The sequence below is a fragment of the Mesoplodon densirostris genome, chromosome 9, assembly GCF_025265405.1.
Source record: "Mesoplodon densirostris isolate mMesDen1 chromosome 9, mMesDen1 primary haplotype, whole genome shotgun sequence".
In the NCBI taxonomy this organism is placed as follows: domain Eukaryota; kingdom Metazoa; phylum Chordata; class Mammalia; order Artiodactyla; family Ziphiidae; genus Mesoplodon; species Mesoplodon densirostris.
In genome coordinates this window covers 37068194-37093689 of record NC_082669.1, presented here as the reverse complement: position 1 = coordinate 37093689, position 25496 = coordinate 37068194, and the positions used below count along the sequence as shown (strand labels likewise).

General features: G+C 37.8%; 1 protein-coding gene across 4 annotated transcripts in view; it reads left to right on the top strand.

The window, feature by feature from the left end:
• ABCB1 (ATP binding cassette subfamily B member 1) overlaps nucleotides 1–25496 on the top strand; it is a 108878-nt gene that overhangs the window by 27346 nt on the left and 56036 nt on the right. For all 4 annotated transcript variants that reach the window (XM_060108867.1, XM_060108868.1, XM_060108870.1 and 1 more), the window contains exons 5-8: nucleotides 4994–5045; nucleotides 7682–7873; nucleotides 8295–8466; nucleotides 18796–18920. In XM_060108867.1, coding sequence (XP_059964850.1) covers nucleotides 4994–5045; nucleotides 7682–7873; nucleotides 8295–8466; nucleotides 18796–18920 — 541 coding nt within the window. The remainder of the gene's footprint in view (nucleotides 1–4993; nucleotides 5046–7681; nucleotides 7874–8294; nucleotides 8467–18795; nucleotides 18921–25496) is intronic.

Here is a 25496-nt window from a genome sequence, read left to right as displayed (position 1 = left end):
GCGGGCCTCTCACCGTCGTGGCCTCTCCCGTTGCGGAGCACAGGCTCCGGATGCGCAGGCCCAGCAGCCATGGCTCACGGGCCCAGCCGCTCCGCGGCATATGGGATCCTCCCAGATCGGGGCACGAACCCGTATCCCCTGCATCGGCAGGCGGACTCTCAACCACTGCGCCACCAGGGAGGCCCCTGGAATATTTTCATAAATGCTTTGCGTGTGTGGTAGCTCTGTGAAACCTTTGTATGTCTTTGGGACAAGCTTGCGTACAGCAGATAGAGCAGGGTGTGCACCGAGGGTACAAAGATAAATGTACCCTCCTGTTCTCTAGGAGCTCACACCAATAGGAATGGAAGGAGGAGATGGATATAAACCATGGTATGTCTATTCTAGTGTTGATTTAGTAAATTGAATCGTGTGTCAGTTACTCTGGAATCCTGTCTGTCACCCTATTTGGGGGTAAGCCACTTGGAAGGAGGTCATATTGAGCTCGTTCATGGAGGAGAGGTCTTTTCCAGGAGCAAGGTTGTGGTAAAAGCGTAGAGAGAGGAGAACGAATAAAGGCTTGGAGGAGGAAAGCTGTCATTACTTCTCTACTGCATCTCGTCTTAGTATGTGGAAAGTAGTTTTTAGTCTCAAAGGGCGGAGCTTAGTCTCATGAAATTTAAGCAAAATATTTTGTCGTGCCCAGTTTCCTCTCTAGTCCCCAAGGGCAAAGGCTTCAGGAACACAACAGTCAAGCAGAGACTTGGGCACTGTTTTCTTTTATGCTGCAGCTTCCCCGACCCCGAGATGGTGACTGCGCAGTGCCCTGGCTACTGGGATGAGGAGAAAGGTGTGGGGTTAAAAATCATCTGGAAAGTCATTGTGTGACTTATCGTGGTAAGATTGCAAAGGGACCAATAGGACATGTGATGGATCTTGGACTTTATCCTTCATGCAGTGGACTGTCATTGAAGGTTATTAACTGAAGCAACATAATTATATTCTTGTTCCCAAAGATAAAATCTGATGGCAATATAAAGATCTGATTGGAGTAGAAAGACCAGTTAGGAGGCTCTTGGTAGAGCAGAGGTAAGAGATGACGGAGACCTGAACCAGAGCACTAGCCACGAGGACGCAGAGCATTTTAGTGGCTTTAGGACAGATGCAGGAGTCACTGAAGCTGCAGAAGTGGTCGAGGTCATCCTGGGAGTGAGCATAAAATTCTGGGAAACACCAGCGTGGAGAGAGGAGGGAGAGCATGAGGAACCGGTGAATGAGACCAAGAGAGAGGGATCAGAGTGGCGGGAGAACCAGAAGAATGAGGTTCTGGAAGCCAGAAGAGGAGAAAGTGGTCAAGAGTCTAACCAAGTATTTTATTAAAATAAAAGCTACACTGAAATGTTTGCCTTTTCTTGTTGGAGTGGGGATAAATTAGGAGGTTGGGATTAACATACACGCACTACTATATGTAAAATAGATAACCAACAAGGACCTACTGTATAGCACAGGGAACTCTACTCAATATTCTGTAATAACCTATATGGGAAAAGAATCGAAAAAAAGTACATACATACATATATATATATATATATATATATATATATATATATATGAATCACTGTGCTGTATACCTGAAACTAATACAACATTGTAAATCAACTATACTTCAATTAAAAAAAAAAGATTTGGGGGCTTCCCTGGTGGCGCAGTGGTTGAGAGTCCGCCTGCCGATGCAGGGGACGCGGGTTCGTGCCCCTGTCCGGGAGGATCCCACATGCCGCGGAGCAGCTGGGCCCGTGAGCCATGGCCGCTGGGCCTGCGCGTCCAGAGCCTGTGCTCCGCAACGGGAGAGGCCACAACAGTGGGAGGCCCGCGTACTGCAAAAAAAAAAAAAATTTGGTTTTAGGATAAAAAAAATGTGGCTTTTCTCTACTAATTATTTGGCTGATGTTGTTTTACAGCCCAGAGAGTTTCTGGATTTTCTCACTGAAAAATAATAATAATTTTTGGATACTTTTCCAGTATTCTTCTTTATAACAGTTGGTCTGGGCAGTAGCCCTTTGAGATCCATACAGGTAAAAAGTTATTGGACTGTATGATCTCTAAAGTCATTTCAGCCTGAAAGTTTTGGTTTTCTGAAAAAAAATGCCTCAGGTTAAGAATTTTATGAGAGACTCATAGAGGAAAGAAAAATCTCTGGGCCAGAGAGCTCTTAATTAATAAAAGTTGATAGGAGGAAAAGAAAAGTTGATTGGAGGGAGTCTAAAGAACATATCTTTATTTCATGCTTTGGTGAGTAGAGATCATCTCTGTCAGAGGACTTGAATGCTCCATTTTTTAATTTCCTGGTGCTCTTTGACACCACCGAAGCACAAATAAAAGGTACTTTGTGCAAGAGTTAGTTTCTGATGACTGAAATTATATATATATATATATATATATATATATATATATATACACACACACACACACACTGAGAGAGATAATATTGTACACATAAACATAAAGGACTCAGTTTTGACCTTGAACATAATTTTTACTTTCTGAGCTGAATAAATGTGATAGTAGACCTGGAAGCCACCATTGCCAAAGAATGTTTGTTCAAATTCTCTTGGTCCCTTATCTCTAGAATTGAGAAAACTGGTAGTAGCAATGAGTAGAAAACAGGTATTTAGTTAGACTTGAAAATTTGTCTTGATTTGGTTGTGATACACTATTGACATTTCCTGCCTAGATCATCTGCAATGAGAGATCTTCTGAGACTTATTTGGAGAAAAATCCTCACCCAGCTATCAATATTTAATATCCTGTTTTATCTTTGAAAATATGGAGCAGAAGCAATCTCATAACTGATTAGAAATTTATCTGTACACTTACTCCAGTTGACATAAGGTGGAAGCTGTCGAGTTTCTCTGCTGCATGTTTTGCTACATCTCTGCATCTCTGTATGGCTTCCTACTTTCTCTCTTACTCCTAAATGTAGCCTTCCGTGGGGTGCTGTGCTTCGTTGTCATTTCCTCCCTACCTGCCATCCTGTCCTCACAGGTGAGAAGAGATGGCTTTTTTCTTTCTTGAATTTAGCTCTGACCTCTAAGATGTGAGACTCCTACATCTTAAGACGTAACTCTGTCTAGAACTGGAAGGCCACAGTTTGAATACTTACTGGACATCTTCAGTAGAATGTCCCGGGTACCACAGAATAAAGATCTTCAGAACTGAACTAATCATCTGCTCACATCTGCCCAGATCTCGTCTTTTTGCTGACTTCTTATTTCCCACCACGACATCACCCTTGTCCCGATGCTTAAACTCGAGGTCTTGGTCGTTTTTTATTGTTACTCTTGCTACTTCCGTTCCATCGGTTGCTAGAGCCTGTAACTTCTCACTCTCTAAATCTTATGGGCACTTTCCTTCTTTCCTATTCTCATTTCCACCTTCTTTCCTTACATAATTGCAGTAGCTGCATCTGTCAGTCTCCCCCGTTCCAGTTAAACTACACATTTCTGGTAGCTAAGTCATCCTAGACCAAACCTCTACTCTTGTCCTTTTCTGCTCAAAACCAGGGAATGCCTACTAGTTTTTATACACCGTACCTGTGGAGCCTAGATTATCTTTCAACCATATATCCACCTCCTTCCATCCACACAACACACCCACACCCCCGCCAAAGCGGCTTATTCATTCTTTAAACATGCACTGAACTTTTGTCTGTGTTGTTCCCTTTGCTGGAAAAACTTTTCTTCCTCTTTCCCGCACCTGTCAAAATCACACTCATCTGACCCAGGCTCTCTCACGTTATACTGTAGCTTTTGAAATAACTACAAGATTTACAGTGCGCCTCCCTATTGATCCAGCCATCTTGATTATGACAACTTATCCTGCAAAAATATTCACTGTATTTAATATATATATACAGGTTTAATGCAGCATTGCTTGTAAAAGTAAGATATTGGAAGCAGCTGAAATAGATGCAACTTAGAAAAAATAAAGATACACATATATACACACATACTGACATGGAAAATAGGCCAGAATAATGAAGAGTGGCTAGTGCGTGTGTGTGTGTGTGTGTGTGTGTGTGTGTGTGTGTGTGTGTGTATTTAGGCGGGGGTGTTAAAGTTTTAATGTACCTTGTCCCAAAATGTTAACATTTGCTAATACTGCATGACGAGCTGACTGGTATTTATGACGTTTTTCTTTGTGTTTTATATATATATATATATATATATATATATATATATATATATATATATATTTTAGCAATTCTTTTATTTATATTTATTTAGTTGCGGGTCCCTGGCTCCTTAGTTGCGGCAGGTGGGCTCCTTAGTTGTGGCTCACTGGCTCCTTAGTTGTGGCAGGTGGGCTCCTTAGTTGAGGCTCGTGGGCTCCTTAGTTGTGGTTCACCAACTCCTTAGTTGTGGCCAGTGGGCTCCTTAGTTGCGGCTCACTGGCTCCTTAGTTGTGGCATGTGAACTCTTAGTTGTGGCATGCATGTAGGATCTAGTTCCCTGACCAGGGATTGAACCTGGGCCCCCTGCGTTGGGAGCTCAGAGTCTTAACTGCTGCACCACTGGAGAAGTCCCTGTATTTTATATTTTTAAAATAAAAATAAAAACTGGAGAAATTCAGTGTTCTATTTGAAATACTAAGTGCTTTAGTGTCAAGTCTGCACTGATATTTATCAGGACAAAGCGCCTAGAAAAGATTTTTCTCTATGTCATCTTGCAGTGATATTTCATAAAATATTTTAATCCAGGGACACTAGTATTTCTGCTGACAGACTCCTTAATCAGTGTGGCTTTCTTCTTGCAAATAGCTTCATTGAATTGTGTGTGTGTGTGGTTGCACACAGCTGGTAGTAAAAGATTTGAATGGATGCCGTGGTGCTTACACGTAATTGAAATTAAATCAGCTTGACCTATTTTTGTGTAAATTGTTAAGTGACACAAGTTTGATTCATTTTTAATGGAAAACAAAGAGACATAACGGTATATGCTTTGTGGTGATCTAGGTTTTATGGACAGTACGTATTTCGGCAAAAAGCTGGAGGAGGAAATGACCACGTAAGTAGATGTTTTCCTTACTATTGCTAAGCATTTCAGTCTCAATCCAGTTGTAGCAATGTTTAAAATTTTGCATTATTATAATAAAGATTCAAAGTTTTGAGGAGAGCAACATCATTGTTTCTAGGAGGATACAATGTAAGATTTTTTTTTAAAGAAAATAATTTGCTGCATAAGATGTGCTAAAGTTAAGGTTAAGCCTGGATTAGACTGATGTAAGCATTGGTACATATAGAATATCATCTAGAGGGAAATTAGAGGAGTTCAAAGTGGCCTTATTTAAAATGCAGTTAAATTAGGAATTATTATTTGCAATGGCTTTGTAATTATTAGTTTGATTCCTGGATATTTTTAGTCATGATATCATGAGATCAGTCGACAGGATTTTTTTTTTTTTAACACAGCATCTAATTCTAAACTATGAAACAAGACGTCCCAGAATAAATATAGTCCTTTTAACCTTAACTCACCTTGGGGAAGCTTTCATTAATGATTTACTTATCTTGAAGTTTGCTCTCAGAACAGCTTATAAAACATGTCCAAAGGTATTAGTTAGTGATTCAGAAGATAATGATTCCACATTATCTTATAAATCGTTCCATAGATTTGAGGGAAATGGAGATATTTGACCATATTTTGAAAGATGAGAATTACCTCCAAATATTCCTATAGAGAGGCATTTTAAAAATATTGATGAAAAACAGAATGTCTTGTAATCGTCTTATAAATGCTTAAACACAGGTGTGTTTTGAGTAAACATAGACTGACGTACAGTGCATTAATTCATTCTCAAAGCATGCATTCTACTTCTTAAATGAGGTTTCTTTTTAACTATCTCTTGCTATATCATTAACACTTGGATCATAATTAAATATTGTTATCTATTAACTAAAATTTAGTATTCTAAGTACATCTTCCCTGATAAATACATTGTAAATTACCAGGTATAGCTTGGGGAAGATATGTTTACACCAAGTTGCAAACATTGACATCAGCAACTATATGGTTATCACACTGCCATTTTAAAAAATTTTTATTTTATTTATTTATTGTTTTTACATCTTTATTGGAGTATAATTGCTTTACAATGGTGTGTTAGTTTCTGCTTTATAACAAAGTGAATCAGTTATACATATACATCTGTTCCCATATCTCTTCCCTCTTGCCTCTCCCTCCCTCCCACCCTCCCTATCCCACGCCTCTAGGTGGTCACAAAGCACCGAGCTGATCTCCCTGTGCTATGCGGCTGCTTCCCACTAGTTATCTATTTTATGTTTGGTAGTGTATATATGTCCATGCCACTCTCTCACTTTGTCACAGCTTACCCTTCCCCCTCCCCATATCCTCAAGTCCATTCTCTAGTAGGTCTGTGTCTTTATTCCCGTCTTACCCCTAGGTTCTCCATGACCTTTTTTTTTTTCCTTAGATTCCATATATATGTGTTAGCATAAGGTATTTGTTTTTCTCTTTCTGACTTACTTCACTCTGTATGACAGACTCTAGGTCTATCCACCTCACTACAAATAACTCAATTTCGTTTCTTTTTCACAATGCCATTTTTATAGCTTCTGCATGGTTTATAGAAGCATTTTTCTTTGAGGGTGGCAAGTAGTGAACTTTTAAAAACAGGAATTTTGGAATCCTGTATTTCATTTTAGCATGTTTGTCTTTACCTAAAATGTAAGTGCTTAGTGAAGCACATGGGTTGCTTGCTTTTTTCAGCATGAAGACTCAGGTGAGGAAACACAAATTTAGCATTTCTAGATGGTCAAGGGTCTGGGTTTAGAAGATGCTCATGTTCTTTATTTTTAGAATTTAAACTGGAAGGACTGCTACTTGATTCATTAAGCATTTCAGGATAATTTATGATGGCCAGTTGGGCAGATGATATAAAAATACTTTTCATTTTCAATTGTCCCATGGCATCTAAGCTTTGCCAGATGAATAACCCAAAAGATCACAGGACCATTTCCATCTCTTGGTTCAACTTTCTGGCAAAATCTGTCACTTGTTTCCATTCTCCAATGTGCAGAAACCACCCCAAGTGCTCATCAGCTGATACGGAGGTAATCCAAGTACGCAGGATGGCAGTGGTAGATTACCTGATGCTGTGATGCTTGAAGGCACCACACAAGTCTTTTACAATAGCCGGCATTCTCTGGTTGCTAACTGTGTGCTGGGCATGGGCCCAAGTGTATTCATACGTTACTGTGTAACAGTTTTTTTTTTTTAATGGCCGTGCCTTGCGGCATGCGAGATCTTAGTTCCCCAAACAGGGATCGAACCTGCGCCCCCTGCAGTGGAAGCGTGGAGTCTTAACCGCTGGACCGCCAGGGAAGTCCCACTGGGTTAAAGTTCTTCTCTCCATTTTACCAATCAGAAAACTGAGGCTTAGAAAGGTTAACCAAGGCTACACAGCAGTTAAGTGAAGAGTGGGGCTTTGAGCCAAAACAGAAACCACACCCTTAAGCATGACACTGTAACAGGGCAGCCATAGTTGGATGCCGACCATCAGTTCTGCTCGTGAAGGAGGTCAAGATAGCCAGATAACCAAAAAAGGCAGGATGAGTGGTCTGTTGTGGAAAGGTGCATTGATGAGAAAGCAGAGCATGTGCAGTTTTCTTGTCGTTTTTCAGGTACGCCTATTATTACAGTGGAATCGGGGCTGGCGTGCTTGTCGCCGCTTACATCCAGGTTTCATTCTGGTGCCTGGCAGCTGGAAGACAAGTATACAAAATTAGAAAACAGTTTTTTCATGCTATCATGCGGCAGGAGGTGGGCTGGTTTGACGTGCATGACGTTGGAGAACTTAACACCCGGCTCTCAGAGTAAGTACCTGGGTTTATGTCAAACTCCGATGTGCTTCTGACTCTTAAAAAATGAAAGAGAAGTCATCAGATCTGTTAGGAGACGTTAGTGCATCACTCAGAAGTAATTATGAAACGAAATTCCTTCTGAGCCGCAATCGTGTCTCACGCATCTTTTCATTCCCAGAACCCTGGCAGGGTATGAGGAGACCTGCATGACTAGCAATGAATGAGGTGTTGGACTTGCCAGACTCAAGAAAATCCTCTGGGAGTGTGCATTAGAGCAGCAACGTGATGCTTGCTGGGGACGTTACTGTGCAAGATCCTAGATGTAAACTAATTTACCCCACACTGAGACAAACAAAAAACCCAGCTAGATGCAGGAGAAAAGTTCTGTGTTCACAGTTCTGATGTTTATTTCTAACACCGTCTCTTCTTTTAGTGACGTCTCCAAAATTAATGACGGAATTGGTGACAAAATTGGAATATTCTTTCAGTCAGTGGCAACATTCTTCACCGGTTTTATAGTAGGATTTACACAAGGTTGGAAGTTAACCCTTGTGATTTTAGCCCTCAGTCCTGTTCTTGGTCTGTCAGCTGCTATCTGGGCAAAGGTAGGTGAAGCCTGTGAATCCAGATTTTAAACTGTCTCCACTCCCGAAACACCCCCATAACTCCACACAGCGGAAGGCTGTTTTTCTCACTTGATGATCCTGACTCTGTATTTGATACTTGGTTTCGAACCTTCTCTTCACGATCAATGGGAATAAGCAGGTGCAATCTCACTGAGTCTTATACCTACCAGGACTCTGTGCTGTCCTTGCCCAGCAGTTATTTGGGGAAGGGATGAGAAAGAAAGAAGTAGCTGTCCCATCTTATCCTCTGCCTTCATGTAAAAGACATGCTCAGCTTTTGGCAAGCTGTGTTCCCTGGTAGGCAGTTCCATATTCATAAGTAGAGATTCAGGAAGAGCTTCAAGTTCAGTGAACAACACATAGGTCCCATTCAATAACCATTATTGATTTGAATGTTTTTGTAGATTTTATTTAACTTGGAAATTGATTGAACAGTTTTGTCAGCATTATAAATGACTGTGTTTATACATACTTAAATCCCTTGGTGTGAAAACAATTTTTTAAAAAGAGGTATCTTCTAGTCCCATATGCGTGTAAATCCAAAGTCTACAGTTCTTTCTCCCAGTCACAAAGGCAAAGCAGTACAAACGGCCCTCCCCACCTCCACACACAGGCCTTTCTCTTTCAAGACTGTGTGTGGTGTTCATTTTAAACTGATTTCACGTAAGAGTGGGTGGCAGTGGAGAGATTGGACCAGTACATAATTTCTTAGAGAAAAAGAAAAATTAGAGAAGGCATTACACATTCATGTGGCAAAAGGTCATAAAATAACGGAGGGCCAACCAAAGCCAAGCCTAACACAAAATAAATCAGGCTGTAAGTATTAAGAAATTAAAAAAACTTAACCCTGTAGGGTGGATATTGTTTTGTTATTATAAACAATAACTGCCATTTTTTTAGTATCTACTGTGTCAGGCAAATACATATTTTTCTTTTTTAAAAAACGTATTGAAGTACAGTTAATTTCTGCTGTACAGAAAAGTGATTCACTTATACATATATATACATTCTTTTTCATATTTTCCATTATGGTTTATCACAAGATATTGAATATAATTTCCTGTGTTATACAATAGGACCTTATTATCCAGATCCCACTTTTTAGGTTAAAAAATCCCAGGGAATTTCAGAGAATAAAATAACAACATATTTTAATCTCCCCCAGAATTAGCAGATATTATGCCTTTTGCAGTATTTAACTGTAATATTTTCTATATATGAAGAAGGAGGTTGTAGAATATTACAGAATATTTTTCCCCTCTATTATATTATCTTCTTCCTCAAAGCCATGAAATACATATTTTTCTGAAGTATAGATATTATCTCATTTAATGGAGGAAGAAATTGAAGTTCTTAGAACTCTGTTATTTGTTACTGAGACTAACACAGTGTTTAAGTGGTGTTCTTGGTGGCTAAATTGTATCTCTGCATTAGTCTGTTGAAATATTTGGCCAAAGCTTTTGTGTTAATTGATTTTCCTGTTTACTAGGATATTAAACAAGTCAGGTGGCAGATGCTTCATATCAGTATTTGTTGAAAAACTGTTTTAAAATATATTCATGTTTGTTCTAGTTAAGTTATGGGAAAAAGCAGTAAGTTAATCTCTTAATAAGTAATTGTGCATTGCTTCAGATACTATTTATTTAATAAATGGAGCCCTAGGCTTATTGCTGGAGACCTAAGTTCACTCTGCCATAAGCTTTTGGTATGGTTTGAAACAAATTTCTTAAATTATCTGGTTGTCAATCATATTAAAAAAGAAATGTGGCCCAGTTTAGGAAGCTCCTGTGAACCTGAGGCTCTCTTCTCTAACCCAGAGGCACCAGTGCAAGAATGTAGAACAGGAAGGGACTTAGTCCCAGCAAGCTTCCTACTCCAGGAAGCCTCTTTTGATCTCTGCATGCAACTCTCTAACCCCACCCAGAGACACTGGGTCAGCTAGAGGGCACAGGGAGGGGAAGCTACCATATCCTGCCCCAACAAGAGATACCTGGTGGTCTGACCTTAAGAAATCACTTCCACTCCCTCAGGTAGCAGAAGCAGGGGCCCCAGCAACTCTATATAAACCATGCTGGCAAAAAATAATACCAGAAAGACTCTGAATGTAAAACTGCTCCTGGAACCACAGCTCACAAAAGTAGGTCAAGAATTGCATGCTAAACCCAAACACGGTAACTGCTTGCTAAAATAAAAGATTTATATAGGACTCAGAGTCTCCTAACATAATAGACAAAATGTCCAGGATATAATAAAAAAATCACTTTTGTCATACCAAGAAAGAAAATCACAGCTTGAATGAGAAAAAAACAGTTAACTGACCACTCTTGAGATAATTCATGTGTTAGAATTGTTTGGCATGGATTTTGGAGCAGTCATCATAAAAATGCTTCACTAATCAATTACAAATTCTCCTGAAACAAAAGAAAATAGAAAACACCAGCAACGAAAAATAAGTTATGAAAAAAGGACAGAATGAAATTAGAGAATGGAAAGATATAGCAGCAGAAATAAAAGTCATGATGGATGGGCTTAATCTTGTTGAGTGGAGATGACAAGAGAGAATCAGTATACCTGGAGGTAGAACAATAGAATTCATACACACCCCCACCCCAAACAGAGAAAATGAAAAGAGACTCAGGCACCTGTTGGACAATAACAAAAGATAGAATATTTGTTACCTTCAGAGTCCCAAAAGAAAGAAAAGTAAGGCTGATGGAGTATTGGAAGAAATAATTGCTGAAAAATTCCAAGATTTGTAAAAGACAAACCTTCAGGTCCGGGACTTCCCTGGTAGTGCAGTGGTTAAGAATCTTCCTGCCAATGCAGGGGACGTGGGTTCGATCCCTGGTCGGGGAAGATCCCATGTGCTGCGGAGCAACTAAGCTCACGTGCCAAAACTACTGAGCCTGCGCTCTAGAGCCCGCGAGCCACAACTACTGAAGCCCGCACACCTAGAGCCCGTGCTCCACAGCAAGAGAAGCCACTGCAATGAGAAGCCTGCGCACTGAAACGAAGAGTAGCCCCTGCTCAACACAACTAGAGAAAACCTGCATGCAGCAACGAAGACCCAATGCAGCCAAAAAAAAAAAAAAAAAAAACCTTGAGATCCAAGAAGCTAAGCTAACCTCAAACAGGATAAACTCAAAGAAATCCATGATTAAACAAATCATAATTAAATTACTGAAAACTAAAGACAAAGAAAAAAATTAAAAGCAGCTAAAGAGCAACAACACATTACCTACTAGGGAACACCAATTTGAATGACATTATATTTCTCATCTGAAACTACAAAAGACCAGAAGGACGTGGCAAAATATTTTTCAAGTGCTTAAAGAAAAGAACTGTCAACTGAATACTTGGTAAAAATATTTTTCAGGAATGGTGGGGAAATAAAAACATTCTCAGATCATGGAAAACTATAGAAGAACCTTCCATTAACATACCTACTATTAAAGACTGGCTAAGTGAAGTTCTTCAAACAGAAGGGAAGTGATATAAGAAATATTGGAGCATCAGGAAGGGAAAAGGAAGAACAGAAAGAGCAGAAATTTGGGCTTTTCTTTCTCCAGAAGATTTCTAAATCATATTTGATGATTGAACCAAAAATTATAAGTGGTAAAATGTTGATTTTTATAAGTCACATGAATATTATAACATCCAGAACAACTATTACAAAACCTAAGCAAAAAGATATATTCAAAACCACTATAAATAAGTCAAGATGGAATCCTAAAACTTGATCAAGTAACTCTCAGGAAGGCAAGAAAAGAGAAGCAGAGGAATGAGAAACAGAGGAAATATATAGAAAACAGATACTAAAATGGTAGACTTAACTGCTCACATATTAATTACCTTAAATGTAAATAGTTAAAATATACAAATCAAAAAAGAAATTGGCAGAGTTGATTTAAAAAACATGACCTACCAAGTATCTGCTGCTTACAAGAAACTTCAAATTCAACAACATAGGTAGAGGGAAATAACAGGATGGAAAAAGATAGACATGCAAACATTACTTTTTTTAGGGAATGGCTGTATTAATATCTGATAATATAAACTTCAGAACAAAGAAAATTACTACAAAGAAGAGGAGCATTACATAATGATAATAGGGATCATTCCACCAGGAAGACATAATTATCCAAAATATGTATGCACCAAATAACAAAGCCTCAAATTAAATGAAGTAAAAACTGAGAACATTGAAGGGAGAAATAGAAAAACCACAATTATTTTATTATCCTTGCTCAGCATTGATGGAATTACTAGACAAAAAATCAGACTATAGAAGATCTGACCAACACAGTCATCCAATAGGATCTAATTGGTGTTCATAAAACATTGTACCCAACAACAGTAGGATACACATTAAACATTCACCAATATATATCATATCCTGGCCCATAAAACAAACCTCAACAAATTTAAAAGAATTGAAACCATCAAAGTGTTTTCTATGACTACAGTGGTATCCCACTAGAAACAAATAACAACACTGAGAAAGTCTCTAAATATTTGGTAATTAAACAGTACATGTTAAAATAATCCTTGGGTTGTAAAAGAAGTTTCAAAGAAAAAAATAAATATAACTGAATGAAAACAAAACCATAAAATACCAAAATATTTGGGTGCAGCTAAAGAAGTGTTGAGAGAAATTTATAGCGTTAAATATCTACATTAGAAATGAGCAAAGATCTAAAATCAATAATGTAAGTTCCTACCTCAAGAAACTAGAAAAAAGAAGAGCAAAATAAAACCAAAGCAAGCAGAATAAGGAAACAATAAAGGTAAGAGCAGAAATCAGTGAACTTGAAAATAGGAAAGTAATAGAGAAAATCAAGGAAACAGTTCGTTCTTCAAAAAAAAGTCAATAAAATTAGCAAGACTGACAGAAAGAAGACAAATCACAATATCAAGATTGAAATATGGAATATTACTACAAATCCCACAGACATTAAAAAGATAAATGAAATATTACAAAAAACTTTATACTCATAATTTGAAAACTTAGAGATGAACTCCTTGATAACCACAAACTACCAAAATTCAACTAAGATGAAATAGACAATCTGCATAGCCCTATAATCATTAAAGAAATTTATTTTGTAACTTCAGAGCTCCTGAGAAAGAATTCTCCAGGCACGGATGATTTTACTGGAAAAATTTACCAGACATTTGAAGAAGAACTGATACCAATTTTATACAATCTCCCCCAGAAGAAAGAAGACTTTTTCTTTTTTCCCCCCAAAGCAGGAATGCTTCCCAGCTCATTTTATGAAACCAGTATTAACCTGATACCAAAACCAGACAAAGTCAATACAAAAAAAAAAAAAAAAAAGAAAATGGTAGATCAGTATCTTTCATGGACTAAGAATAAAAATTCTTCAGTAACATATTAGCAAACTAGATTTGGCAATGTATAGAAAGAATAATGTACTATGACCAGGTGGAATTTGTTTCAGCTATGCAAGGCTGCTTCAACATTTGAAAATCAATCCATGTTATCTACCATATCAATAAGCTAAAGAAGAAAACCTGTGTGATCATATCAGTTGACAGAGAAAAAACATTTGACAATATCTAACACACATTGATGATGAAAAAAAAACCTCTCAGGAAGTGAAGAATAGAAAGATATTACCTCAACTTGATGAAGATCATCTGTAAAAACTCTACAGCTAATATCATGCTTAAAGTGAAAGATTGATGTTTTCCCCTTAAGACTAGAAATAAGGAAGACCATGCTCACCACTGTTTCAACAAAGTACTAGAACTTCTAGCCACTGCAACAAGGCAAGAAAAAGAAATAAAAGACATATAGATGAGAAAGGAAGAAATAAAACTATAGATAATGTAAGTTTCTAAGTTGAAAATCTCAAGGAATCTACAAACAATTTCCTAGGACTAACAACTGAGTTTGGAAAGGTCAGAGGATACCAGATCAATTGCATTTCTACATACTAACAATGAACATGCATAAACCAATATTTAAGTGTTAAATTAAAATTAATACCATTTAGAGTAACTCCAAGTAAAATGAAATGCTTAAGTGTACATTTCACAAAACATATATAGGATCTGTATGCTGAAAATTATTAAATGTGATGAAAGAAATCAAGGCTAAATAAATGGAGAGACATAGTGTGTTCATGGATTAGACGACTGAACACAGTAAAATGTTGATTTCTTTTTTCAAACTGATCTGTAGGTTTAAGGCATTTCCTATTAAAAATTCCAGAAAGGTTTTTTTGTGGACATAGATAAGCAAGTTTATTTTAAAATTTATATGGAAAGATATAGGCTCTAGAATAGCTAAAACAATTTTGACAAAGAAGAATAAAGTGAGAGGAATTTGTCTACCTGATACTAAAACTTACTATATAGCTATAGTATATTGGTGGAGGGATAGACACATAGATCAATGAAACAATAGAGAACCCAGAAATATACTTACACAAATATGCCCAGCTGATGTTTGATGAAGGTACGAAAGCAATTCAATGGCAGAAGAATGGTCTTTTCAGCAAATAGTGCTGGAACAATTGGACATCCAGAGGTTAAAGAGAAAAGTCCAAAACTTCATCCAAAACTTCACACTCTACACAAAAATTAACTAAAAATGGATTGTGGATTTATACGTAAAATGTAAAGTTATAAAACTTTTAGAAAGAAAATAGGAGAAAATCTTTGGGATCTAGGCCTAGGCAAAGAGTTCTTAGATTTGATACTAAAAGCTTGATCCTTAAAAAGAAATTATAAATTAGACTTTGTCAAAATTTATAACTTTTGCTCTCTGAAAGCCATGTAAAGGGGATGAAAAGACAAGCTACACACTGGGAAAAAAATAATGTGAAAATCATATATCTGACAAAGGACTAGTATCGACTATAATGTAAATATAAAGAATGCTCAAAATTCGATAGTTAAAAAAAAAACAAAACCCAAATAAACCAATTAAAGAATGGGCAAAGGACATGAACAGACATTTCATCAGAGAGGATATACACATGGCAGTTAAGCACATGAAAGATTGTTTAGCATCATTAGCCACCAGTGAAAAGCAAATTAAACTGCAATGAGGTATCATTATACATCTACCAAAATGGCTAAACTAAAAAATAGTGAAACACCAAATGCTGCTGAGATGCGGTGAAACAGGATCACTCATAGATTGTTGGTGGGAATGAAAAATGGTACAGCAACCTGAAAAATAGTTTGCAGTTTCTTATAAAACTGAACATGCAATTACCATACAATCCAGCAAATTGTAATGGGCATTTATCTAAGAGTAAAGAAAATCATGTTCATGTAAAAATCTATAGTCAAATGTTCATAGCAGCTTTATTAGTAATAGCCCCAAACTGAAACAACCCCAGATATTCTTCAACAGGTTAATGGTTAAACAACTGTTGTGCATCCATACTATGGGTACTATCCAGTGATAAAAAGGAAAGAAGTATTGATATACACACACCAACCTGGATGAGTCTCCAGAGATTTATACTTGGTGAAAAAAGCCAATCCCAAAAGGTCAAATACCTTATGACTCCATTTATATAATATTCTTGAAATGATGAAATTGTAGATAGAGCAAATAAGCGGTTTTCAGGGCTTAGGGATGGTGGGGATGGGAGAAGTGAGGAGTAGGGAAGGAAGTGGCTGTGACTACAAAAAGTAGCACTGAGGGATCCTTGTGATGGAATTGTTCTGTATCATGACTGTAGTCATACGAATCTACATAGGTGATAACATTGCTTGGAACTAAACACACACACACACACACACACATGAGTGCATGTAAAACTAGTAAATCTGAATAACATTGATGGATTAATGTTAAATGTTAAATTTCTGGCTGTGATATTGTTCTGAAGTTTTGAAGGTGTTATTATTTGGGGAACACTAGATGAAGGGGATATGTGCTCTGACTATATTGTTTCTTATGACTGCTTTTATGTCTACAATTATCTCAAAATAACAAGTTTAAAAAAATAAAGCATGTATAAATTATCTCAAACAAAATAAAACAAAAACCTACATTGAGAATTGGAAAAAAGGGACAAAGGTGAAGGTCAAAACATCTGTGGTGGTCAAAACTATTGCTTCTGGGCTTCCCTGGTGGCTCAGTTGTTGAGAGTCCGCCTGCCAATGCAGGGGACACGGGTTCGTGCCCCGGTCTGGGAAGATCCCACATGCCATGGAGCGGCTTGGCCCGTGAGCCATGGCCGCTGAGCCTGCGCGTCCGGAGCCTGTGCTGCACAACAGAAGAGGCCACAATTGTGAGAGGCCCGTGTACCGGGAAAAAAAAAAAAATTGCTTCTGACTATATTAGTTTGAACAATATAAAGTGGCCTATATTAGATTTTAACTTACAGGAATAACAATTTCATGCATCTCGCACTAATACAATTAGGCCTTGTTAAGAAATTTACAGCCTTTGGAATAAAGGATGAGTTAGTGATATTTTATATAGTTTATGTGGGTAATTGTGAAGTATCACCATTCTATTATTTTATATTAGAGGAACAGCAAGTTGGCTTTCCATATCCCTCAGAATATTTTGAGGTTATTTTCTTTCAACAGGCATGATATCTTAAAAAACAAAGAACAAAACAAAGCGCTTAATGAAGATTCTACCATAGTCTTGTCTAATCATATGCTTATAGTTATGGAAGGTTGTAGAGAAGCCAGGTATATTGAATCAATTGGAATGGTACTTGATACTTTAACAATAAATTAAAATAGCATGTTTTGAAGCTCCTAATTCAAAAATATTTCTAGTAATCTTCCTGTTTTCAGCTGCTTCTGGTGTGGTTGATAGTTGTGGGGTGAGGTTTCAAAAGGAGCAGAGAAAAGTAGCCAAAGTATATTGTGTGCACCTCTTGCATTAGGCAGACCTATTTGTTCAGGAATGACAATGACCTCCCTGACTCAGCCCCAGTGCTGTGAGTGATTCTGGCAAGTGTGCTGGGGAGCCCTAGGCAGGTCACTTTGAGAGGTCAGGAAGGTCTAGTGCATCGGTGGGTTGTTGTTTTGGGTACCAAAGAAGAAGGTACATACAGTACAACATCCGCACATAGAATCTAGTTAATAAATGTTCATTTCCCTTCACCCACCCAGTCCTGCATCTATCATAGCTCCCTTTACTTTCACACACAGCAAAGGAAGAGATACACTATTAAAATCAAAATAACTTTGAGCTTTTTATGACATGAAGGAATAGACTGTTATTACGTATCCATACGAGTCCACAAATGCTGTAAATTATTTATTGAAAGAGTGTAATACTGTTTACTCAGAATTTTATTTGAATTGCTTGTGTGTAATATCTAGTTAGATGGTTGATTAGTCAGGTATTCCAGGTTAAAATATTAACCTTAGTCCTTTGCCCATGCCAGTTAATCCAGTTTTTATCACAGGGCCCTCTGGGATCCCAGAGGGGTTCACATGTCAGTGGCTGATTTTAGAGAGATTCACTCCAGTGGCTGTTAATTCATGCTTTGAAGCCTTGAATACTGGATATTTCACATACTAGGAAATTACTTGACCTCTTCATCCCTCCATTTCCTCATGTATAGAGTGGGGAAAATAATACCTACTTCACTGCACAAATGAGAAGAATCAGTGAGATCCTGTGTATACAAAGGACCCAGTACTGTTCCTTCTACAGAACAGATGCTCAGGGACCAAACAGAAGGATCGAAGCATATCCATAAAACAGAGACCTCCCTGGTGGCTTAATGTATTGCTCAGAAACATTAGCAAAGAGAACTCTTGCTTCCCCGGCATGTCACTACTCAGTAGTGACATGTAATGACAGTAGTGACTGTAGTCCTGTCACTACTCAGTACTTGGTCCCCTGCGTTCTTCTGGCCTCCTATCTTGATATTTCTGAGCTAGAGTACAATTAGCAATTGCTATGTTGAGTACACACCCTATTTCCTTGATGTACTGCCCCTTTTGCTATATTGGTTTACGTTAATAGTATATGTTATGTTTATGTTAATAGTATACACCTCCTTCTGAGATTTAAAGTCCCAGATTTATTTATTTATATGAGGATCCATGGGGTATACTGAGAAAATAAGAATTTTAACTTAATTTGTTTTATACCATCTCAGTCCAGAAAGAATTTGAAGTGGCTTCTAATATGTATACTAAAAAGTAGGACATGATGACCAAAGATGAGTAAAAGGTTTATATACAGCAACATACAAGGAGCATTTGTGTATATATTTATTTTTTCTTTACAAAAGATACAACTAACTTGTTAAATTTTAAATTATCTGCAATTGTGTTTTTAAACAGATACTATCTTCATTTACTGATAAAGAACTCTTGGCGTATGCAAAAGCTGGAGCAGTAGCTGAAGAGGTGTTAGCTGCAATTAGAACTGTGATTGCATTTGGAGGACAAAAGAAAGAACTTGAAAGGTGTGAGTCTCTTTTTTTAAGTTGGTAGAGATGTTAAATTCTGTCATCTTATATGCCCTTCCGGTTGACGGTGATGACTATAAGAGTACTCTCTGATATATATGTTTCCTTAAGTAGCTTCATGGATATGTTACAGCATAGTTAATATTCTGGAAAAGTTGTAATTCTAATTGTACTCTTCTTATATCTGCTTATTCAAAGCATTTTCTAGAGTCTTCTAGGTCATTAGTGACATAAAATAATTCCTTGAGGCTGAAACATAGTAATTCTTGATTCTCTAAGAATGAATGAGTTTTTGTGTTAGATCTATGGGGTCATTAAGTCAGAATAATGGTTACCTCTGGGGGAGATGAGGAGTTGGTGATAAGAAAGGGACACAGGGCTGGGGGCATCTGTGGGTCTGATGGTTTGCTCAGTTGTGCACAATGACCTCAATTGTGCTTACATGGGTGTTCACTGTATATTCTTTAAACTGTACATATGTGTTTGGAGTACACTTTGTTCATATGATATATTTCATACCCCCAAAGATATCCTCTGAGAATAATTTGTGATGGCTATGTACCTACCATAGTTCAAAGGAAAGTAATATCTGTGCTCTATCTCAATTTTTGCTAAGGTTTTTGCTTTTGCCTTAAAATATGTCTAACTAATAAAATGTGAAATCTTGCTTAATTACCTGGCAAACATCCAATCAAATGAAGCCCCTCTTCTCTTGGTGGTGGAGGCGACAGGTACAAACAACCACAAATGAACAAAATATCTAACATACCAGTTGGGATAGATAACCATTTGGGGAAATAAAATACTCTATGAGAGTCATAGGGGGTCTTTACTATTTAGAGAGATTATTCAACAAAGTCCTTTCTGAATAGTTAATGTTTGAATAGACACGGAATGAAGGTTTTTTTGTTTTTTTTAATAAATTTATTTATTTGATTTTTATTTAGTTTTGGCTGCTTTGGGTGTTTGTTGCTTCGCGCAGGCTTTCTCTAGTTGCAGCGAGCAGGGGCTACTCTTCCTTGCAGTCCGCGGGCTTTTCACTGCGGTGGCTTCTCTTGTCGCAGAGCATGGGCTGTAGGCGCACAGGCTTCAGTAGTTGTGGCTCGCGGGCTCTAGAGCGCAGGCTCAGTAGTTGTGTCGTACAGGCTTAGTTGTTCCGCAGAATGTGGGATCCTCCTGGACCAGGTCTCAAACCCATGTGCCCTGCATTGGCAGGTGGATTCTTCTTTTTTTTTTTTTTCTGGTACGCGGGCCTCTCACTGTTGTGGCCTCTCCCATTGCGGAGCACAGGTTCCGGATGCGCAGGCTCAGTGGCCATGGCTCACGGGCCCAGCTGCTCCGCGGCATGTGGGATCCTCCCAGACCGGGGCACGAACCTGTGTCCCCTGCATCGGCAGGCAGACTCTCAACCACTGCGCCACCAGGGAAGCCCGGCAGGTGGATTCTTAACCACTGCACCACCAGGGAAGCCCCAAAATGAGGTTTTAAACTTGGGATTTGTTTCCAGTTTTCCTCGGTGGAAAGGTGGACCAGAAAAAGAATGCATCCACCAGCACAGGGAGACAAACAAAGCTTATCTGCTTCTGCTTAGTTTTTGAGGTGGGGGAAAGCATGTCTGTATAGAAATCAAAGTCTCAGGCCTCACCTTCAGGTGCTGCTAGAGTCTGAATTTATAATACTCTGCGGACTAGGGAGCTGTCTCTTCCTAAAACTGAGGATTTCGCATTAAAAATGAACCCAAGTCCAGTGCTACCACTAGGGTGTTTGGTAGAAGAAATTTTTAAATTGCTGAAAATTAATGAACCAAACAGCCAAATTAAGGACTTAGAAAAAGAACAACAGAGAAAAGGAAGTACAAGAAGGAAATAAGGAGGATAAGAGCATATAAATAATTTAATAGAAAAAAAGATAAAAAAACAGAGTTGACAAAAATCCATAAACTAATTCTTTGAAAACACAGTTAAACAATGAAGTAGTACTTTGCAAGTTTTTTTAAATTAATTAATTAATTTTATTTATTTATTTTTGGCTGTGTTGGGTCTTCGTTGCTGCGTGTGGGCTTTCTCTAGTTGCAGTGAATGGAGGCTACTCTTCATTGCGGTGCAAGGGCTTCTCATTGCGATGGCTTCTCTTGTTGTGGACCACAGGCTCTAAGCACGTGGGCTTCAGTAGTTGTGGCACGCAGGCTTGGTAGTTGTGACTCGTGGGCTTTAGAATGCTGGCTCAGTAGTTGTGGCACATGGGCTTAGTTGCTCTGCAGCATGTGGGATCTTCCCAGACCAGGGCTTGAACCCGTGTCCCCTGCATTGGCAGGCAGATTCTTAACCACTGTGCCACCAGGGAAGCCCTTTGCAAGTTTAATGAGGAACAAAATAAGAATGAATAAGGAAAGAATTGCTACAGATTTTTAAAAATCTATTTTAAAAATTACTTTTATACCAATAAGTTGTAAAATCCTGATGAAATAGACAATATCCCAGAAAAATATAGGTTAAAATTCTCTTAAGAAGAAAACTTGAGTAGAACTATAATCAATAAAGGAATCGAATCCAGTTTAAAATCTCCATCCCTTGCCTTTACGTATACATACACACCAAGTAGAAACCACCAGGTCCAGATAATTTTACAGACAAGATTTTAACAAAACTTCAAGCAAGAGATAACCCCATCTTACACAGATTGTTTGTGAGAATGGAAAATATATATAGAAAGTTGTGGGTTCATTTTAGGAGGCTAGTATAACTTTGACACCATACCAGACAGCAGGTATATGAGAAAGGAAAATTGTAAGATAGTTTCACCTAAAACATAGATGCAGAAAATCTAGATAAATTATTAGCAAAATGAATCAATGTGACCAAATATCATCAGATTTTTTTAAAATCCTGAACCTGGTGGCTTGATCCCATAAATGCAAAGATGATTTAACCTTAGGAAATCTATTAATATAATTAGCCATACTAGCAGATTGAAAGAAAGAAACATTTTGTTTTGATGGATGAGGAAAAAGCATTAATTGCATATGATTCTTGACAAAAATTTTCTTAATCTGATAAGCCAGATACCCACAGGAAACTTTGTATTAAGTGGTAAAATGTTAAAAGCATTCCTTTAAAATAATGAATGAAACAAGTATGTCCGCTAGCATCATTTCTATTCAGGGTTGTACTGGTATTACATAATAAAATGAAGGAAAAAATAAGAGTAAGAATAATAAATAAAAATAAAATGAAAAGATCTAAGGGTTGGAAAACAAAAAGCAAAACTGTCATTATGTACAGGTGATATGATTGTCTACATAGGAATTCCAGTAACAGTATAGTAAGGTCTGCAGACCAATAATGTATGGTAAGGTCTCCAGGTACCTGATGACAATTCAGAAAAAAAAATGGCATTCCTGTGAACAATTAGAGAATATGTAGTATTTCATCAATTCTAAGATGCACATTTTTCTCTCACAATTCATCATCTCTGAAATTCAGATAAATCACACAGTCAGAGCCATCTTACAGTTGCTATGGGACTGGCTTGAGAACTCAAGTTCCGTGGGAAGGATTTGTGTTTGCTTCTGCTATTCACTGGGGGCACTATTAACCTGAAACCACTTTTGGGTCCCAGCTGTATATGGAGTACCCTATTAAACTCCTTTTTTTTTTTTAAATTTACTTCTCAGTGTGTGAGATTTCTTGTTTTTTTTTAAACATCTTTATAGGAGTATAATTGCTTTACAATGCTGTGTTAGTTTCTGCTGTATAACAAAGTGAATCTGCTATATGCATATGTATATCCCCATACCACCTCCCTCTTGCATCTCCCTCCCACCCTCCTTATCCCACCCCTCCAGGTAGTCACAAAGCACTGAGCTGATCTCCCTGTGTCGTGTAGCTGCTTCCCACTAGCTATCTGTTTTACATTTGGTAGTGTATATCTGTCAGTGCTACTCTCTCACGTCGTCCCAGCTTACTCTTCCCCCTTCCCGTGTCCTCAAGTCCATTCTCTACGTCTGTGTCTTTATTCCGGTCCTGCCCCTAGATTCATCAGAACCAATTTTTTTCCTTTAGATTCCATATATATGTGTTAGCCTACAGTATTTGTTTTTCTCTTTCTGACTTACTTCACTCTGTATGACAGACTCTAGGTCCATCCACCTCACTACAAATGACTCAATTTCGATTCTTATTATTGCTAAGTAATATTCCATTGTATACATGTGCCACATCTTCTTTATCCATTCATCTGTCGATAGACACTTAGGCTGCTTCCATGTCCTGGGTATTGTAAATAGTGCTGCAGTGAACATTGTGGTACATGACTCTTTTTGAATTATGGTTTTCTCAGGGTATATGCCCAGTAGTGGGATTGCTGGGTCCTATGGTAGTTCTCTTTTTAGTTTTTAAAGGAACCTCCATACTGTTCTCCATAGCGGCTATATCAATTTACATGCCCACCAACAGTGCAAGAGGGTTCCCTTTTCTCCACACCCTCTCCAGCATTTATTGTTTCTAGGTTTTTTTGACGATGGCCATTCTGACCGGTGTGAGGTGATACCTCATTTTAGTTTTGATTTGCATTTCTCTAATGATTAGTGATGTTGAGCATCCTTTCATGTGTTTGTTTGCTATCTGTATATCTTCTGTGGAGAAATGTCTATTTAGGTCTTCTGCCCATTTTTGGATTGGGTTTGTTTTTTTGATATTGAGCTGCATGAGCTGCTTGTATATTTTGGAGATTAATCCTTTGTCCATTGCTTCGTTTGCAAATATTTTTTCCCATTCTGAGGGTTGTCTTTTCATCTTGTTTATGGTTTCCTTTGCTGTGCAAAAGCTTTTAAGTTTCATTAGGTCCCATTTGTTTATTTTTGTTTTTATTTCCATTACTCCAGGAGGTGGATCAAGAAAGATCTTGCTGTGATTTATGTCATAGAGTGTTCTGCCTATGTTTTCCTCTAAGAGTTTTATAGTGTCTGGCCTTGCATTTAGTTCTTTAATCCATTTTGAGTTTATTTTTGTGTATGGTGTTAGGGAGTGTTCTAATTTCATTCTTTTACATGTAGCTGTCCAGTTTTCCCAGCACCACTCATTGAAGAAGATGTCTTTTCTCCATTGTATATTCTTGCCTCCTTTATCAAAGATAAGGTGACTATATGTGCATGGGTTTATGTCTGGGCTTTCTATTCTGTTCAGTTGATCTATATTTCTGTTTTTGTGCCGGTACCATACTGTCTTGATTACTGTAGCTTTGTAGTATAGTCTGAAGTCAGGGAGCCTGATTCCTCCAGCTCCGTTTTTCTTTCTCAAATTGTTTTGGCTATTCCGTCTTTTGTGTTTCCATACAAGTTGTGCAATTTTTTGTTCTAGTTCTGTGAAAAATGCCATTGGTAGTTTGATAGGGATTGCATTGAATCTGTAGATTGCTTTGGGTAGTAGAGTCATTTTCACAATGTTGATTCTTCCAACCCAAGAGCATAGTATATCTCTCCATCTATTTGTATCATCTTTAATTTCTTTCATCAGTGTCTTACAGTTTTCTACATACAGGTCTTTTGTCTCCTTAGGTAGGTTTATTCCTAGGTATTTTTTTCTTTTTGTTGCAATGGTAAATGCGAGTGTTTTCTTAATTTCTCTTTCAGATTTTTCATCATTAGTGTATAGGAATGCAGGACATTTCTGTGCATTAATTTTGTATCCTGCTACTCTACCAAATTCATTGATTAGCTCTTGTAGTTTTCTGGTAACATCTTTAGGATTCTCTATGTATAGTATCATGTCTTCTGCAAACAGTGACAGTTTTACTTCTTCTCTTCCAATTTGTATTCCTTTTATTTCTTGTTCTTCTCTGATTGCCATGGCTAGGACTTCCAAAACAATGTTGAGTAATAGTGGTGAGAGTGGGCAGCCTTGTCTTGTTCCTGATCTTAGAGGAAATGGTTTCAGTTTTTCACCATTGAGAATGATGTTGGCTGTGCATTTTTCATATATGGCCTTTATTATGTTGAGGTAAGTTCCCTCTATGCCTACTTTCTGGAGGGTTTGTATCATAAATGGGTGTTGAATTTTGTCAAATCTTTTTCTGCATCTATTGAGATGATCATGTGGTTTTTATCCTTCAATTTGTTAATATGGTGTATCACATTGATTGATTTGCATATATTGAAGAATCCTTGCATTCTTGGGATAAACCCCACTTCATCATGGTGTATGATCCTTTTAATGTGTCGTTGGATTCTGTTTGCTAGTATTTTGTTGAGGATTTTTGCATCTGTGTTCAGCAGTGATATTGGCCTGTAGTTTTCTTTTTTGTGACATCTTTGTCTGGTTTTGGTATCAGGGTGATGGTGGTCTCGTAGAATGAGTTTGGGAGTGTTTCTCCGTCTGCTATATTTTGGAAGAGTTTGAGAAAGATAGGTGTTAGCTCTTCTCTAAATGTTTGATAGAATTCACCTGTGAAGCCATTTGGTCTTGGGTTTTTGTTTGTTGCAAGATTTTTTTTTTTTTTTTTTTCTTTTTGCGGTATGCGGGCCTCTCACTGTTGTGGCCTCTCCCGTTGCGGAGCACAGGCTCCGGATGCGCAGGC